Consider the following 18,270-nt stretch of genomic DNA (forward strand, 5'->3'; position numbering starts at 1 on the left):
GATGAGAATTGGCAGGCGCTTATTTGAGCCAGGGGTCTGGGATAGCAGAGTTTACTATGTGGATAACAGCAGGTGAGAGTGCGGTCTGGAGCAACGTCTTGAGGGATTCAGATTCAAGGTGGTCCCTCTTAGTGATACACTAACAGGCTCGTTTTGAGGAAACGTAAGCTCATCGGAATCGTGAACCAGAAACAGGCCCTCACTTCCAAAAGGCAGGCGAAGGGGCGTGGCGGAGGACGGGATGAGGAGATCCCCAGTGCATTCCGTGCCGGACTAAACCCTGCAAACGCAGGCCGCAGAGGCCGAGCGTATCGTGTGTCTTGTGCGGGTGGGTGAGTGAGTGAGTGTGCTGGAACTCCACCAGCCATCAAAGATCAGCAACTAGAAACAGGTCAGCCGGCATGCCTCGGCGTCCATGCCATTCGGCAAAGACTGCGAGTGTGACCAGGCGGAACAGGCACCCAGGGTAGTAGAAAAAGTGGGAGTGAGGAAGCATAGGGCACAGACGGTGGACTTAGTTGAGAAAGGTCGATGTCCAGAAAAGGATACCTGCTGACTGTACGTGACATGCAGGTGGGCTCGGTTGGGCTCAACGGGGACGGGACATGAATAAGCAGTCTGAATAGAGTTTCCGCGACATCGCCGACCGACACACATGGGTTGGTTGAAATACCACATGGCCGATGATGATAGGCGGCGACGGCGGCGATGGTGATGGCGGCTAAACGGGAGACCGACTCGTAAAGACATCAACAGAGTGGGCACGCATGAGCCGTGTGGTGATCTGAGTATGATTGTTTCCTCCCAACTTGACACAAAAGGCAACGCCCTTTCTTGCTTGCGTCGAGTCCTGTCGAGAGCGTGAAGGTATCTGATGCATACACGCCATTGCCATCCCTGAACCGTCCTATCCTGTTTTGTGAAAAGAAGACATACCCTGGCTCTCTTTTACTGGGCCTAGAAAGAAAAAAAAATCACCGAGAGACAACGTCCTCCTCGTAGACGGCCACTTAACCTTGACGACCACCCTGGTGGACACATCATGCTCCCCATAAACCATCCCACATGAGCCTCTGTTCAGAGACAATGGAATCCACTTACTCCTTGATCTGGAGCTCGTCCATGTCGTCCAGAAGCTCATCCATGTCCACCCGCGGCACGCCTTCGTCTTCTGTCTCGGCGATGCTCATGGCATCGGGGTCGACCTTTGTGGGCTGTTGGGCCTTGTAGAGCGCCATCGTTGCGCGGAGCTCCTCATCCTCCTCGACGTCACGGAGGAACTGCTCATAGTCCTCGTTCATACGGTCCTGGTCGGCCTGTTTCGGCAGAAGCTCGCCCTCGTCCTTGTTCATGCGCTTGAGCTTCCAGTTGCGGTTGCGGTGCTTCCTCCTGTTGGGGTAGTGCTTCTTGACGAGCATGACGTCCGGTATCGTCGAGCCGTAGGCGTGCGACTCTTCGATGGCGTCAAACTCCTCATTGTTGAAGTTGGTGCCCGTGAGCATGTAGCCTAGGACAGAGTCGCCCGCGTGCAGCAGGTTGCCCAGGTGTGTCCTCGCAAAATACGTCTTGTCGTTGACGCCCAGGTCGGACGCCCGAGCGACCTGCACCTCGGCGAGGCGCCATTTGCCTTTTGTGATGTTGGTCGGCTCGATGTCCATGACGATGAACTCGACGAACTGCTTGACGTCGGCGAGGGAGTGGAAGGGCGCGCGCCAGTAGATGGGTGCGCTGACGTCGGCAGTCTGGAGGGTGTTGGGGTCGAGGAGGTATACTGAAGTCCCGATCTTGTGGCAAATGACAAGGGGAGATATGTTGCCGGACGCCTTGGCCAGCTTGATGGGCATGGCCACGAGGTCGTCACGGCATATGGGGATCAATTCCACTGAGAAGGTGAACTTGTAAGACTTTGTGGAAGTGTGGACGTCCTGTGAAATAAGCTCCTGCGACTTCTTGACCTTGCAGGGCACCACAGAGTTGAGAAAGTCGCAGAACTTTTCAGCTTGATTCCTGGCCGAGAAGAAGAAATCGATACCGTCCTTAGCCTCCTTGATGTTCAGTGTATCTCTGTGTGCACCGTGCTTCATGATCAACTGCTCGAGGAACAGGAACGTCCTTTTGTGCAGGACCTTTTGGCGGACCTGAACGGAGGCGCGCCAGACGTTGGCCGTGTACGACTTTGCGCAGTCGGGGCATTGTTGGTAGGCAACAATGTAGACGGCTTCAAAAGACTGCTGCAGTAGGACGCCGGTCTGCACCTCGTCTTGAATGGTGATCTTGACCTTCACTCGCCTCGAGTGGGGTTCCGTCCAAACAAAAGAGGCGTCGATGATGCGGATCTTGTTCAGGCCCTTAAGTTTCTTGAGGCAGAGGGCGAGGAGTTCGCGGGACTCTGGAGCAGCGACAACCCAACTGCTTGGGGGCAGCAGCCAGCGGTCGCAGTCTCGGCAGAAGTTGAGGGTGGCCTCGCGTTGTACGCCCTGGGAGATGTCGACGGTCAACTTGATACAGTCGTAGCAAAGCGCACCGGCGGCCGTCGTGCCGTCGATGGGGGCGCCGCAGTTGCAGCAGAGGATCGTGGCGTTCGTCATTGCGTTGTTCTCTCTCTGTCCGTTTCTTTTCTTTTCCCTCCTCGTCCTTGTCGATGGTTTGGGTGAGAGCGTGAGTGTAGGGCGGCAAGGGGGGTATATGAGGAGAATTGGGCTCTCAATGTATGTGTATGGCGGGGTATCACGAGAAAGTGGGATGCCCATCCCAAAAAAAATTCTAGGATAGCGGGGGTTGCTTATCGATAGAGCAAAAACGTCACGTGCCGAGCTCTGGTCGCCGCCAGTGGCGGGATTCTTAGTAATTACTAATCAAGCCGGTGCCTTCCTCGTCCGGAGTCCTGTCTTGCCTCTTTTTTTTTTTTTTTTTTTATCGAAACGAGGAGTCGTATTGTTGCCCCTATGCAGGTATCATGACAAATCGCTGGGATTTACCGACGTTTGACTATCTTCAAACATTCAAACATTCCATATTGTTCTTAGGCTGTTACGTATACTTGCTAGTCGTCGGATTTCTCGGGCCAAGCTGTGACTCATTGGAGGAGAGTCCTGTTGCGGGTCTCGCTGCAGTCATGGTCATATGCCGCGTAGGTGCCCGATGCAGGTTGGTGGCCACCATTTTTTGACCTGAATTTGAATGAAGCTTTGCCAAGCAAGCTAAGCAAGCCAAGCGGTTTTTGAATGTCGCTTACGTTCAATCAATTCGCTTCTCTGGAACATTGCATTGATGCTGATAGGTGTGAATGAGCCGCAATCCGGCATGCCATGTCACTGCCACTTGCAGCATCAACATCAACCGTCAACCACACCTCATCTGCATCATCTAGGCATCCCCTACTAGCCATACCGCTCTCTTCTTCGAGTCCATTCAAATGACATAGAGCTCAATGAAAAAAGGCTTGAAGGAACCAACAGAGGATTCAGGTTCCAAAAACTGTACAAAAACGACGACAGCAACGGAAAATAGCAACGGCGGCAGAGCAGCACCACCGTAGCTGCAGCCTAAGAGAAGAAGTCAGCGTAAGCGAGAAGGCGGTAGCAAAAATCAAGTTAGGCCCAACACGACAGAAGGTCGTCTTAGGCAGAGCAAGCCTCTGTGCAATGACTTGTCTGGTCTTTTGGGCGGCCCTGACATGCCTGAGGGACGGGGCTTAGACGCATCATGGGGAAGAGTTTTGGATGGCCGCCCCATGATGTGGAAGACGAGAAGTTCCAGGGAGGGCAAAAGGAGGGGGAAGTAAATACAGGCACCAAGAAGGACACGGATCATTCAAGGCAAGACGCAGGAAGGTACGCCGTGCGACGAGGGACGATATTGGAGGAAGCCCCCTTCCTTCCTTTCTTTTCAAAGCCGGATACTGAGGATCGTTGTGGGAAGGAAGGAAGGAAGGATCGCTTCGCGTATAATCCGATAGGAGCGGGGGAAAGACGGCTCCACCTTAGAGACCCTAGGTACTCAATCTACTTTCCCATAATGGGAAGGTAGGGGGGGTGAAACCCTGGAATACCCATGCTGTACGGATAGGAGCAGCAGCTATGTCTATCTATCTATCATAGTGCTGTCGCATTTTTCATTCTTGTACCTACCTAACTATGTCGAAAAATTTGCTTGGTTGTGCATGCTGCAGTATGGCACGGCACGTATCCATGTCTGCCTATCCAGGTAGGTGCCTGGTGGTTGATTCGAGAGGTACAGAACAGCACCTCTCTTTCCTTTCCAGGCTCAATCACCCCAGAGAAAAGCAAGGGCATGCGCGTCGCGTCGTACCAGCGTTGAAAATTGTCTATTGCTCTTCTATCTTCCTCAAGGAGGATGCTTGCACAGGTCTTCAATGGCGAACCCTCTTGATTCATCTCTTACTCCTTACCGTTCGTCGTCTCAGTGTCATTTCCGTTAGCACCATTGGTGCCGTTCTTCTGTCCCACCGGCCCGACCGCCTCTCTAGCAAGTTTGAGGTCCTCCGCCAGCGCGCCGAGATGGAGCACGTCGGCTGATACGGCGATGAGGCTCATCCTCTTGGCCGCTTCCTTGATCTTCTCGGGGCTGCCGTACGGTGGCGCGCCGAAAGCAAAACCGGCGTACGGCTTGTCGTGCTTGTCCATCGTGTCGAAGAAGACCTTAGAGATCTCGAGCCACTCGGGCTCTTCGGCGCCCATGCCGCCCATTTTGCCCTCGAGGTTCATGCTGATGCGGCAGTCGAGCGTGCCGAACCAGACAACGTCGATGTCCGGGCACTCGGTAAGGATCGCATCGAGGTTGCGCACGCCCTCGGCAGACTCGATCTGGATCATGACGGCCGCCTGGTCGTTGAGGCACTTATGCAGGTCGCGGCTGGGGTCGTACGGCATGTCGGTGAGGAAGGGGATGAGGCGGAAGGGTGGCGCCGACCGCGTGCCCCGCTGCTTGGTGCCGTACTTGGCCGATGACATGACGTGCTTGGCCTCCTCCACCGTCTCAACCTGCGGGATCACGATGCTGGCGCCAGCATCAAGCGCGTAGCCAATGGCCGCGTGGTCGTGGCCAGGGACACTGTCGTGGCATGTTAGCTCGCAACCAACATAGCTCGGGTATGTGATGGTCCTTACCGAACCCAGGGAATGGTGCGCCCTTGGCTCATGAAGATGGCTTCATGGACCATCTGCGGAACTGTCAGCTCCACTGTCTCCTACTATGGTGTTCTTGGCAGTAACATACCGTCGTCATGGTTTCGACGTTGCAGGAGGTATGCTCCCAGTCAATCCAGACGGCATCGTATCCCATGGGAGCGAGAAACCGCGTCAGGGGAACGGCGCTGAGGCCAGCATAGTAGCACATCAATGGGGGGATCTTCTTCTTGTGGGCATCCCGGATGGCCTGACGAGCCTTGTGAGGTTGGAAAAGCGACGGCGCAGCATAGGCGCTCATGCCCAGCGTAGCAACGTTCTTGTATTCTTCGCCGATGACCGACATGATGATGATGACGATGATCTGCTTTTCTTAAGGGCTTGGCAAAGGATTATGTTTGAAAGGCGTTTGGAAGGCGTCTCTTGAGGTACTTTCTGACCGGAGACAAGAATCAAATGGCTGTAAGACGGATGCAGCAGCCAGTTGGAAGGCCCCCTTTTATATACAGATGGTTCATTAAATTCCGCACTGCATGCTTCGTGGTTGTGCAACCTCAGGGACCACCAGAGCCTGCAGAGATCCCCTGCTCATCGCCCCGTAGAAACTCCACATATGGTGAGGCTTTGTCCTTCGGAATGGATGATTATTATTCGTTTGCGCAAAAGACACGATTGGCGTGGCAGTCAGTGGAAGGACCGGCCACGAAGTTTAACTTCTGGACGGCAAGCATAGCAAAAAGATCCGTAGTCGACTTATTCTCACGTCAGATACTAGGCGTTTGAGAAATGCCGTACCACTCCGTGTATTTACTGATCAGATCCCTAGCCCCTGCCATCAAATCGTGTCTTTGGCTACTATGCCGCATCGTATTGCTTAGTAGGTACATCGCCCTTGTTGGTTCAACAGAGATCGACATCAAGCATGGACGCATGCCTGCGGGCGCAGGGAAAGCGGTGACGCGTGGTTCGATATGCGGTGGTTGATGCCTGTTCATAATCGCACTGCCACTGGCTGAGTCTTCCGGATTGATAGGACCAGTTGCAGTGGCGTGAGCCGTGAATCCCGTGAAAGAAATGGCACGCACGTCCAGATTCCGCGCTAGATGCACCATGACTGGGAAGAGAGATATATCAGAAGATATCCCACAAGGATATTTTGCCATCCTTGCTGCCAGCTGCCAGCCAGTGAGCACTCTGCGCCTGTTGTATGCGTCTGTCCTTGACACTGATTTGGCCCGTAGGAGAGATGACATCGCGCGAGGCGCCTCGGGTCTCATGAGTCCGAGGAGCCGCCTTGACATCGGCCAATGCAACGGCGTAACATCCGACTTGGTGCCATTTTAGCGTAGCTACCTCCTTGAGAGTCTTAGCCGAATATACGCGAATGGTTGAGTCCCAGCCCGCGGTAGCAAAGATGCGGCCGTCGTCGCGGATGCGTAGGCCCTGTTGGCCTGAGTGCTTGGTGTTCAGTATTTTCAACGGTTGTTGTATGAGATTCCCGTCGACAGCGGGGCTAGGGCCGGGGATAGGGTGTTTGGCTACCACTGCGTCCGCACCTGAAGTAAGAAAACAGCCCTGGTCCGGGGCGACGGCCAGCGAAAGAATGGGTTGGTTGTGCACTTGGGATAAGTAAATGGTGTTCCATGTCCCGCCAGCGAACTGCATAACCGTCGCCAGGCCATTCTCGTACCCGGCAACGAGGGTTAGCTGGTTATTGGCGGATGGCCCCGTCGAGGAGACCCCGTCGACGTACACGAGGGCTAGGGCCATGACCATGCCGTTCTTTTCCGTGGTTTTTACGGTGTGAAGACGTTTTTTAGAGGGTAACTCATACACATCCACCTATCACGGCGGGGCGGGTTAGTCCCGATCTCATTTGCAGTAATCAAGGCACCCGGGCTTTAGAGCCGGAGATAGCGGAAGGGGTTTGGACTAACCGACTCCGAAGCCAACGTGTTTGGTACAGCAAGCAGCAAATTCCTAGTCTCGGACACGCCCTCAGGCAGCGGAGCGCATGAAGCGAAGGAGCAAAAGTTCATGGTGTTGACCTCGATGAGGTGTAGCAGCCAGGGCTGAGGTCTTGGTTCAGGCGTCTCATCGAGCGGGAGCTTCTTGCTAAGATGTGACTCGTCCTTGGGACCCAATTGCCAGACGGCGAGCCTGTGATCCCGGCCATGGCTGCACACGGTGTAAGAGGCAGTTCGACTGGTTCGAAAGTTGAGATGAAGCTTACGTGATGATGCGGTCGTCTCCCCAACCCTCGATGCCCAAAATAGCATTCTCATGGGGTCTCCATACCGCCGTTGGGCGTAAGATTGTGAGGTCCCAGAGAACGACAAAACCTTCTGCATCTCCACTGGCCAGTCTGTCGTTGCCACGTACGAAAGCGAGAGCGTGGACCTGGGCTTTGTGACCGCGGAGGATAGACTTGGGATGCGGCACTTCGTCCATCATGGTGGCCGATGTGCGATCACAGGGCGGGAGGAATGCGATATAAAGGAGGTCACAACAGGTCCATACCTGACTGACTGGTGGTGATGCGATTACCTACAACAGCTTGGACCAAGGAAATAGGGTGGTAGGAAAAAAAGAAAAAGAAGAGCAGTGCGTAGAAGGATTTTTGAAACAGTGCTTCAACAGTAGAGCAGCGTGCTGTTTCTGCCTGATCCACTCGAAAAGCACTGGCTCCAGCGCGATGAAAACGTGGCATCACAGTGCGGAACTAGGGGCGTTTCCGTCCGCTAGGTATCGCGAATTTAGGAATGTCGAAATATGAAATATCTTTGGGGGAATTTAGCGCATCTCCGGTAGGACCCCAGCTTTAATTTTGGCGCTGCCCTCTAGGCCTTCTCCCGTAGTCAGCCGACAACAAGCATCTCACGTAAGTAGATTGGTTGTCACGCCGTAATTGGTATGGATTCTTATGATAAGGGATAGACTCTGCTCTGGGTAAAGGTCACCCAATCCGTTGGAATACAGTCAGACTGAGGTCTCCTTGGCGATATCGTGGCCAATGGCCAATGGCGAGTACTCAATGAGAGATATATAATTACGCCTTCGCTTTTTGAAGAGAAGGCGGGCTCAGAGCAACCACAGGAGGTTCTGGTTTTGGTCGAGATAAGCGACTAGACTGGCGGGAATCAAGACGGGCTGAGGCCAATATGAACAGAGGCCGTGAGGTTAGTTTAGAGTTGCACGACGGAATTTACCATGAACTGGGATCAAGAACATCACATCATGTCAGTAATGACGAGGTATGACTGAATCGTGCCATTAAATACAGGCCACCTAGGGCCAACAGGCATGGGCGAAGGCAAAGCGGGCCCTGAAGCCGTCGCAAACGCTGCACCGAGGGTGTTTTCACTTTTATCCCTTCTGAGGGAGGGGAGAGCGGCCGTCGGGGCCTTGTCCACGATCCGGGTTGCCGGTGCGGCCTGAGGTTCAGGATTAAATCGTCCAGGCGGCTGAATGGAATGTAAACGGTTGGGCCGTTTCGACCGAGAGATCCGGTCGACTGCGAAAAGAACAAGGTCGACCGAGACTCCGGACGGATATAATTGTGGGATGCTTGGTCCACGTCAGCTGCACGTAAGGCACCAACTTGGACCTAGTAACTGTGCTTCTACCTGGCACACGGCATTCCGATTGGGCGGATCAAGTGCCATCAGGACACACTCTTTGGTCATACGGGAATGTCCAGTACCAGGACGACGGGATTGTGGTTTCTCTGTGTGTATGTGTGAATGGATGACAGCATTTCACTCGTCCCTTCCTATTCCGGGGGGGTCTGGGTACCTAGGTACCTCACAAGGTGTGGATGGATGGGCGACAGCGTGTGTCGTACCGTACTTGCCTGATGTTCCCATTCTCTCGTCCGTGCTCGGCCAAATTTACGGTACCTACTTGTTAGGAGGGCGCGTAGCGTATGGTACTTACCTACCAGCTTATCAATTTACCTGATCCTGCCCCCCTCCATTGAGCAATCATGTTCGCAAGCTGCAGCCCTCGTAAATCTGAAAAAAAGCCGATCTCAAGGCTGCCAGACACGTGCAACAGGAACACTGGGTCGCACCCAGGACCCTCTTTTGCCTTGCATGCGCAAGCGTTGAGCAAGTGAGCAAGTTTCCCCTTGGCGTCATCCCGGACTTGCTGGTCTGGTCCTCAGCGTAACGATTGACACGCCCGTCTTGCTGGCCGTCTTCCTCTGCTCTCTTCGCCTCCCATATCTCTGCCCTTCCGGCCCCCGACGACGCTCCTCTGATTACGGGCAGTACATCTCACAACGGACCCCGAATCCTGGAGGCAGCGGAGACCCCGGGATGGGCTCATGCTGACTTTGGGCTGCAGCTGCGAAGCCATATTACGTGAAGGCGCTTTCTTGCCTAGGCGCCCGGATCCCAAGGATTGAGTGATTCGTGTCACCGTATTTTGGCGTCAGCAACTTACTCGAGCAAAAAGGGAGTTTGTCCCTTATCCGAACATGCTGCTGTGCAACGTGGGTCCTCTGGGCTGCGTCATGTCTGAACTTCACTAAACGCCATTTTGGCGGATGCATCATCTTGCAAACGGACTCACCCTTCAAAAGCTTACTCGGCGGGACATGTATCCGTTGGGCAGCTACGTTAACCTGATAGGTATGTCTCCACTCCGTTGCTCCGCTACGGCAGCCTGCAGGGCGCACTGGTCCAAAAGTCAGAAATTACCTCTTTAGGACAGAAAGATAATATAGATACGGTATGGTGTGTATCTAGATCCACTTATAATCTCTATTGATAAGGTCTGATTGGTTTAAAGATAATGCTTACATAATCTTACTACACCCCATAGGCCCATAAAAGGCTTAGCCCTGATCCTGGTCTTTTACAACTTCCGGCTTATTTCCGTAGGCCAGCGCCTGCCCACTGTTGCCAGCGCTTGCCCACTATTGCCAGCGCCTGCCCACTATTGCCAGCGCCTGCCCACTGTTGCTAGCGCCTGCCCACTGTTGCCAGCGTGCACTACTGTTGCCAGCACCTGCCCACTGTTGCCAGCGCCTGCCCACTGTTGCCAGCGTGCACTACTGTTGCCAGCGCCTACCCACTATTACCAGCGCCTGCCCACTATTGCCAGCGCCTGCCCACTGTTGCCAGCGCCTGCCCACTATTGCCAGCGCCTGCCCACTATTGCCAGCGCCTGCCCACTGTTGCTAGCGCCTGCCCACTATTGCCAGCGCCTGCCTACTATTGCCAGCGCCTGCCCACTATTGCCAGCGCCTGCCCACTATTGCCAGCGCCTGCCCACTGTTGCCAGCGTGCACCACTGTTGCCAGCGCCTGCCTACTGTTGCCAGCGTGCACCACTATTGCCAGCGCCTGCCCACTATTGCCAGCGCCTGCCTACTATTAAGAGTATACACTACATTATTATTTCTTTATACTTATATTTATCTTAAAAGAATTAATAATTCTTAATTCTTATATTTACTTATACTATATTCTTTAATATTTATTATTTATACTTAGAATTATAATCTCTGTAAAGAAAAAATTTAGACTTTGCCACTAGCCTGTGCACTCTAAGCGAGCCAATCAAAGTAAAGACCTAAGAATTTTGCAAAGGGGTAGGTGTAGCAACCCAAGTTGAGTTTTGGACCAGTGCGTCCTGCAGGCTGCCGTACTCCGCCGCTAACGAGAGTGTTGGTCTGGTTAAGCTTGTTGCTATGGTTCCATTGCGACGGCTCTGTCCCTCTTTCCTATTTCTTCGGCTGCATCTCAGGTCGCCTCAACAACGCCGATTACTAAAGCAAGCACTGGACGACGAGTCACCGGTAGGCGAAACATTGGGTACAAGGTTGCTTTACAAATCAGAATGCTCAACTTTGGCCCGAGATGCAGGGCCGGGCGCAGCCTTTGATGATGTGGCGGCGTCGACTGGTCACCAAGCGCAGCCTTATCCGTCTGTAGACCCAAAAAGCTGCTTGTGAAATTGGGGCTACTCCTAGCCGGCATAAACCAAGGCCCTCGCAAGTGCGATGCGGGAGCTCAGATCGACCCCCCCCCTGAAAGCCAGGAAATGCGCCAGGTTTGACTACCTCTGCTTAACCCCCGTCCAAAGTCCGCAGAAATAGGCTGTTATGTCCATTACGTCCGCCGAATCGGCGGAACCGGCAATTGCACGCTGCGGACATGCAAGCACGCCACGCCAGCAGAGAGACACAAGGGCTGGAAGGAAGTACCGTAAGCAATGCCACCCCGTTGGCAAGCCTGTTGTACCGGTATCTGTCTCCTGTCTCAGCCTCAATGCGAGGCAAGGGCACCCACACACACACACACACACACACACTACACACTCCGCAAGGGATGTTGCGGACTTTTCGAACATTCCCGCTATTCACAACCGAAGCCTGAGTAGTCTCAAGATGCAGCAGCCTAGCCAAGGGGATGCCTCAGAAAAACCATCACCGTCAGCGCGGCACGTACGCGGAGATTAGATGAAGGCCGTCCTGTTTGGTTACCAAGCAGAGACGCCCGGGTTGTGCAACCCGCCTTCACACTTTAATTCATTATCCATTTCGGTCTTGGGTTGCTCCGTACTGCGTAGGGCCCGCCAATGACGCCTTCCCATCACTGGTTGAGTTGATCCTCGTACCGCCGTATCGTCTCGGCCTAATGCATCCTTCGCAGACCTGATGCTTCCACCGGGCGTGCTGAGCGGGCCCATCTCCCACCCATTGTGCTACTGTACAATATGAGGTTTACACCACACACGATGAGCAATACAGACCGAAATGTCTCCGACGTGGGATAGTGCATCCAACCATGCCGTCCACCATCTTTGTCATCGCGGTCAGACGCCTGGCTTACCCCATCCGCATTTGGCCAAAGTACCTTTGCCGGTGTCTCTCACTCTGGCTCCGAGCGGCGGGTAGCCCACCGGGTGTTAGCAACTCTCAAAGTCCGACCCGCATCGCTTGTCAACCATGACGGTCTCCCAGATACATAAGGGAGCCTGGCCTCTCCCGGTCCTGGGCTCTGTCTTATGGCACGCGCTACAGAGACAGTCAACCACGTTCTATGCACCCCAGACTTCCAACACACCACTAGGGTTCGAGACGATAGCTTGCTACTGACATCAAAGTCTGTTTCTCGCCGTTAAGAGTCTAATCCGGATACAACGCTACCGTCAACGCGATGACTTCTCCGGCGAGCACCCTCGTACCGGCCCGCGAGAAGGGAGAGACGGACCGGGACTCCACCACTTCGCCGTCTGTGCTTGGTGATATCGTCGAGAAGAAGGAAGAGACCGGCATCGCGACCGATGAAGAAGCGGGCTCAACACAGCCTACGGAGGCGACCGACGCCGTCTACCCCACCGGCGTCCGGCTTACCTTCGTCATCGTCGCCCTCGTCCTAAGCGTTTTCCTTGTCGCTCTGGACATGACCATTGTCGCAACCGCCATCCCTAAGATCACCGACGAGTTCCACGGCCTGGACCAGGTCGCCTGGTATGGTTCTGCATTCTTCATGTGTGTCGCTGCCTTCCAGTCGACATGTAAGTCATTATCCCTGAACACACCCCACTAGTCACGATACTAACATGGGCACAAACAGGGGGCAAAGCATACAAGTACTTCCCGCTCAAGACGTCCTTCCTGCTCTCCATCTGTATCTTCGAAATTGGCAGCCTCATCTGCGCTGTCGCTCCCAACTCCGTTGCCCTCATTATTGGACGCGCCATCGCCGGCGTCGGCGCCGCTGGCGTCGCCTCCGGCGCCTACACCATCATTGGGTTCTCTGCCCCGCCCGACAAGCGACCGATCTTTACTGGCATCGTCGGGGCCGCGTACGGCATTGCCTCTGTCATTGGCCCCCTCATCGGCGGCGCCTTCACTGATCATGTTAGCTGGCGCTGGTGCTTCTACATCAATCTCCCCATCGGAGGTGTCTCCGTCGCCATCATCCTCTTCTATTTCACCACTCCACCTCATGCCGTCCCCGTAAAGGCCAGCTTGCTTGAGAAGTTCCTACAGATGGATCTAATCGGTACCTTTCTTATCATGGGCGCCACTATCTCCTTCCTGCTTGCCCTGCAGTGGGGAGGCCACACCCACCCTTGGAACTCGTCCACCGTCATCGGCCTCTTTGTCGGCTTCTTCGTTATTCTCATCGCCTTCATCGTTCTCGAGTGGTACCAGGGCGAGCGTTCCATGATCGCGCCCCGCCTGATCAGTGATCGCACTGTCGGCATCTCCTCCGTCTATGCTTTTTTCTTCGGCGGCGGCTACTTCATCCTCGTGTACTACCTGCCCATCTACTTCCAGTCCGTCGACAACGCCTCCCCGACGGAGTCAGGCGTTCGTAACCTCCCGTTGATCCTTTCTGTCACCATCGCCACCATCGTGTCTGGTATCTCCATCTCGGCGACCGGTATCTACACTCCGATCCTTGTCGGTAGCGCCGCCATTGCCACTGTCGGTGCCGGTCTCATCTACACCCTCGACATCGGCACTGGAAGCGGCAAGTGGATTGGGTACCAAATCCTCGCTGGCCTGGCGTGGGGTGCTGGTTTCCAGGTCCCCATCATCGCCGTCCAGGGCACCGTCAACGCAGATGATCTCGCCTCTTCCACTGCCGTTCTCCTATGTAAGTCCATCCTGCCCTCCAATCAATCTAGAGGAATGATCACTAACAGCCATGCCCTAGTCTTCCAAACCGTCGGCGGAGCCTTCTACGTAGCCGCTGCGCAGTCCGGCTTCCTCATCACTATCCTCAAGGAAGTCGCCGAAAACTTGCCCAGCGTCGATCCGGCCGTAGTTGCCCTCACTGGTGCTACCCAGCTGCGCACTGCTTTCCCCGCCGAGGTTGTCCCCGGTATCATCCGGGCTTACATGGAGGGTCTCAAAATCGCCTTCGCTCTGGTCATCACCGGCGCTGGCGTCGCCTTCCTTGTGTCACTCGGCTCGAGGTGGAGCAAGCTGAACACCAAGAACCTGACCGGTGCTGCTTAAAGTATCCTAATAACGATGCTAGCTTTTTTGGAAATTTTGTTATTGGCTTCCTGTCTAGAGCACAGATACCATGTTGCGGATGCGTATAGAAATCTGTTATAATCAGATGACCAACCGGGGCGTTTGGTGTTGAATTTTGGTGCTCAGGGGACTTCCTTCAAGGTTTTATAGATTGACCGACTCAACTCTTATTATGTCTTACGAGAAGCACATGAATGGATAATAATGTATCAAATAATAACCTAATTCGCGTCACGAGAGACGGTTGCTTCTGAATGCTTCTGGGAAACAACAAGTGCATGATTTCGATGCTGAAGTTCTGATATCTGCTTCAACCGCGTCTCCTATAGTCATCGCCTGTGCTCACTTGGGAGCGACCCAGGAATGCAGCAAAGAGAGATGATCCGCGTACCCATGTGAGGAATGGTTTTTTGTTAAAGCCGTCCCTTAGCGGATCTAGCACAAGAAAGTCTTGTCCCCCCCCCCCCCCCCCCCCCCCTGTCAGGCAAATGGCTCTTGTGTCCTGCGCTTCGTTTCCCCCAAACTCAACTCTTGTGGCAAATGTTCAATCTCGAACACAACCTTCTTTTCGAGGCCTCTGAACGGCCGCAGTTCCGTCTCACTGCCTTGTGCCGAGACGGTCATGGCGCTGTCCCTGCCGCCAAACCGGATCGCACCCTTCTGCCGCCTCATCGACCGCAGAGACATGCCGCCGGGGCCGCCGATCATCGGGCCGGCGTATTTGTTCGTCGTCTTTCTCGCCATGTTTCTGTTCTTGCTGAGGAGAAAGCGGAAGGCCGGCAGCGTCGCGACAATGACACTGACGGAGGACTCGATGTGGCTCCACATGCTGAGAAGCACCGGCCCGTTGGCCACGGTCGTGGGGTCCTTGGCCGCGTCGCTCGTGGCCTTTGTGACCTGTACGAGGCGCGCGATGGCGAAGGCGACGATGACGCCGCCGAGGGAGAAGAGGACGGTGAGGCCGAGCTTGTGGGACCGCGAGATGGTGAGCTTGCGCAGCAGGTTGAGGGGCAGGATCATGACTGCGTGAGCCGTGTTAGTTCGGTCGGGATGAGCGGGTGTGCCGACCTGAGAGTCGCGGCGGGGGCTCACTCAACAAATCCGCGGCAATATCGGCGCCAGTCGCGAACCTGATGGACGCATCGGCGCGCACAAGATCGTCCGGCGCGTTACACCCGGCTGAATCCGAACACGTCAGTTCTGGTCACTAACCGGGACATCCGCCCCCACGCGTACTCACTTGCACGCTAGTCAAGAGACAAAGTACCCGCCCAGAGAGTGGTCCAGAACAGCAGCATCTGCGAGAACATCAACTTGAGGGCCGCAGTCGACCTCGCCACGAACTCGTCGAGCGGCAGCGGCAGCGGCCTTGGTGTACTCGCCGGCGAGGTAGAATTGCGGCAGCATGGCCGTGATGACGACCGATAACGCCGTCAGCGTGGCGAGGCCCGCGATGATGAGGTAGTCGTCCGCGTACAGCCGCCGCTGGAGGATCCATTGGAAACTGCCCCGGAAGACGGTCATCCCCCAGCGCGGCCGCCCACAGCACCCAGACGAGAGCCTGTCGATGGAGAAAAGCTATTAGCGAAAAGGCGGGGAGAGGGGGGCTCGGTAGTCGTAGCTAGCGTGAAGGGGAATCCACCGGAGCACGGATTGGTCATCGATGATGGCTCCGAACGAAGCGAGGGAAGTGGGCCGGCCTCCGGAGGTTGATCTTGCTTACCATTACCTCATTGAAGCCCATCACTGAGTGTGACATGATGCGAGTTCTTATCTCATTCCCCGGCTATCGACGCGGTTTGGTTGGGGGGAAGAACCCTCGTTTCTCGTTTCTTCTCCTGTCAAGTGCAGAGTGTCTCAATGACGCAGCAGTTAGCCCCCAGGGCGGCCGCAACGGGCCTTAAGAGAATGTGTGTATTAATGGAGGCTGTCTGTTGTCGTTCCGGCATTTCCCCAAACCCGCGTGCCGAGCTGTCGGATCAGGGGAGCTGCGCTGAGACGAACCCTTTCGCATCTAGGGCTACATATTGTTGCATGCAGCCCTGCACCAGACGGGACGGCTGGAAATGCGCCATGGAGGCGGAGGTTAAACAACCACGCAATATCGGATGGCCTCTGTTTACTTCATTGGAAACCTAGTCCAACTTGGGCGCGCGGGGGCGGATTTCAGGAGGGGGGAGAACAAGGATCACGACGGGGATTAGCCACCAACACGTAAACCTCATCTCGGGCCAGCGAGGATGCAGCCGGGCTGCCAACGAGAAGCTTGCAATGTGAGGAGGCATTTCTGCATTCGACAGCAGAAGGCGGCATGATCCCAACCGAACTTCGTTAACGATGCAGGCAGGTTCATGTTCCTCCCATTTGGGGTATGGTACGGGATTAATGTAATTCGTATCGCAACGACTTCCAGCCGAGTCTTTGCAATAGAAAGATCGTCTACGTCCTGCTTACCGAATTCCTTGAGGCTTGCTTAGTGTCTCACTTTCTTCCTGGCGCCGAGTTGATCAGAAAACATGGTTCGTTTTTCGTCCTTCTTTGCGCAGCTGCTGGCTGTCGTCGCGGCCGGAGAGCTTGCCGACGCTGACGCTGCCGCCACGTCGGCCGTCGTGTCCAGCCTCCATGGCTCAAAAAAAGTTGCCTGTGGGCTGCTGAGCTTTAGATACCCTGGACAAACTTTTTTCGCCGGTTCCGACGGCTACACGTACGAGACGCGGACCCAGTACTGGTCCGCGAGGGCCTACGACACCCCCGCCTGCGTCTTCGTGCCCCAGAACGCCCAGCAGGCCTCCTTCGCCGTCGCCACGCTCACTCTGAGCCTGACGCAGTTTGCTGTCCGCAGCGGCGGCCATATACCGGTGGTCGGCTACAACAGCATCGGCTCGTCGGGCGTCCTGCTGTCGACCTCGAACCTGACTGTGCTGGCACTCTCCGAGGATACGAACACCGTCTCAGTCGGCGCCGGCCTCAGGTGGAGGGAGGTATACTCCTATCTCTCAGGCTCGGGACTCGCCGCTGTCGGGGGTCGCATCGGCGGCGTCGGTGTCTCCGGCCTGCTGCTCGGGGGCGGCATCTCCTTCTGCTCGAATCAGTACGGCTTCGCTGCAGACAACTTCGTCCGCTACCAGGCGGTCTTGTCGAGCGGCGCCATTGTCGAGGCGACCGCCACCAACGCCTACTCAGACCTCTTCTGGGCCCTGAAGGGCGGCGGCAACTCGTTCGCCATCGTCACGCGCTTCGATCTGAAGACTGTCAACTCCCCCAAGGTCTGGGTCGGTATCTCGCAGTACGCGCAGCCCGACAGCGCCAAGTACTTGGACGCTGTTTACAACTTTGGCAAGTACGGCTCGGCGGACGGCAAGGCGGCCATCATCCCCACCATCCTTGCTTACCCGTCATACAACATCACCGCCTACGCGGCAGCTCGGTTCTACGATTCCGTTACCAACTCAGCTACGGCATTCGAGAACTTCACCTCGCCCGTCCTCACGCCCGTGGATGATTCGTATGCGCTGCAGCCCCTAGCGGACTACGTCAGTGCCGCCGGCGCCCTGCAGCCAACCGGTCTTCGTCAAGAGTAAGCCGCTTTCCATCACACAACGGAGCAAAACACCCTGGCTAACTCGTTCAAGGTTCCGCGTCCTGTCTCTAGTCGTTGACCGCGACGCCGTCGAATACGTCCACAACGCCTTCCTCGCCGCCACCAGCTCCAAGCTCACGGGCGTCGTCGGTCTCTCTGCCTCCATCACCTTCCAGCCCATCACCAAGGAGTTCATCCAGCAGGGCATCGCCAAGGGTGGCAACCCGCAGGGTGTGGACCCGGCCAAGGCCCCCTACTTCTGGGTTGTCGAAAATCTAACGTGGCAGGAGGCCAAGGACGATGAGGCGGCCCAGTCGTTTGCCGACACCGTCACGGCCGATATGGAAGCGGGCCTGGAAGCCAGGGGCGTCGCGGGCGGGTACATGTACCTGAACGATGCAGGCAAGGGGCAAAAGATATTTCAGAGTTACCCGGCGGCGAACCTCGCGAAGCTCAAGGCTATCCGTACCAAGTATGACCCGTTGAGGATTTATACCAACCTCCTGGTTGGAGACTGGAAAGTTCTTGATGCCTGAG

General features: G+C 55.5%; 7 protein-coding genes across 7 annotated transcripts; 3 read left to right on the top strand and 4 right to left on the bottom strand.

The window, feature by feature from the left end:
• Positions 1 to 599: 599 nt before the first annotated feature.
• On the bottom strand, positions 600 to 2,792 carry LY79DRAFT_538473 (NMD3 family protein). Its single transcript, XM_060556742.1, has one exon. The coding sequence runs from the start codon at positions 2,748 to 2,750 to the stop codon at positions 1,098 to 1,100; it is 1,653 nt and encodes a 550-aa protein (XP_060418899.1). The 5' UTR covers positions 2,751 to 2,792; the 3' UTR covers positions 600 to 1,097.
• Positions 2,793 to 2,956: 164 nt separating this feature from the next.
• On the top strand, positions 2,957 to 3,169 carry LY79DRAFT_538474 (uncharacterized protein; the record flags this gene model as incomplete). The annotated part of the gene is made up of 1 exon (XM_060556743.1): positions 2,957 to 3,169. One exon carries the CDS (start codon positions 2,957 to 2,959, stop codon positions 3,167 to 3,169), a length of 213 nt encoding a protein of 70 aa, XP_060418900.1.
• A 1,231-nt stretch (positions 3,170 to 4,400) lies between these two features.
• LY79DRAFT_506659 (HpcH/HpaI aldolase/citrate lyase family protein) lies at positions 4,401 to 5,493 on the bottom strand (the record flags this gene model as incomplete). Its single annotated transcript, XM_060553745.1, has 3 exons — positions 4,401 to 5,073; positions 5,130 to 5,182; positions 5,239 to 5,493. The coding sequence occupies 3 exons, from the start codon at positions 5,491 to 5,493 to the stop codon at positions 4,401 to 4,403; spliced, it is 981 nt and encodes a 326-aa protein (XP_060418901.1).
• Positions 5,494 to 6,104: 611 nt separating this feature from the next.
• LY79DRAFT_283270 (WD domain-containing protein) lies at positions 6,105 to 7,989 on the bottom strand. The gene is made up of 3 exons (XM_060552137.1): positions 7,381 to 7,989; positions 7,085 to 7,325; positions 6,105 to 6,989 (listed from the first exon to the last, which is right to left on the bottom strand). The coding sequence occupies exons 1-3, from the start codon at positions 7,599 to 7,601 to the stop codon at positions 6,279 to 6,281; spliced, it is 1,173 nt and encodes a 390-aa protein (XP_060418902.1). The 5' UTR covers positions 7,602 to 7,989; the 3' UTR covers positions 6,105 to 6,278.
• Positions 7,990 to 12,315: 4,326 nt separating this feature from the next.
• On the top strand, positions 12,316 to 14,132 carry LY79DRAFT_575995 (major facilitator superfamily transporter; the record flags this gene model as incomplete). The annotated part of the gene is made up of 3 exons (XM_060559757.1): positions 12,316 to 12,676; positions 12,736 to 13,767; positions 13,828 to 14,132. 3 exons carry the CDS (start codon positions 12,316 to 12,318, stop codon positions 14,130 to 14,132), a joined length of 1,698 nt encoding a protein of 565 aa, XP_060418903.1.
• Positions 14,133 to 14,633: 501 nt separating this feature from the next.
• LY79DRAFT_586820 (uncharacterized protein) lies at positions 14,634 to 15,677 on the bottom strand (the record flags this gene model as incomplete). The annotated part of the gene is given in 4 exon segments (XM_060560692.1): positions 14,634 to 15,175; positions 15,246 to 15,353; positions 15,421 to 15,521; positions 15,532 to 15,677. 4 exon segments carry the CDS (start codon positions 15,675 to 15,677, stop codon positions 14,634 to 14,636), a joined length of 897 nt encoding a protein of 298 aa, XP_060418904.1.
• Positions 15,678 to 16,669: 992 nt separating this feature from the next.
• On the top strand, positions 16,670 to 18,269 carry LY79DRAFT_575997 (FAD binding domain-containing protein; the record flags this gene model as incomplete). Its single annotated transcript, XM_060559758.1, has 2 exons — positions 16,670 to 17,730; positions 17,786 to 18,269. The coding sequence occupies 2 exons, from the start codon at positions 16,670 to 16,672 to the stop codon at positions 18,267 to 18,269; spliced, it is 1,545 nt and encodes a 514-aa protein (XP_060418905.1).
• Between the last annotated feature and the right edge of the window lies 1 nt (position 18,270).

This window comes from Colletotrichum navitas (genome assembly GCF_030913465.1).
Source record: "Colletotrichum navitas strain CBS 125086 chromosome Unknown LY79scaffold_5, whole genome shotgun sequence".
Taxonomy (NCBI): Eukaryota; Fungi; Ascomycota; class Sordariomycetes; order Glomerellales; family Glomerellaceae; genus Colletotrichum; species Colletotrichum navitas.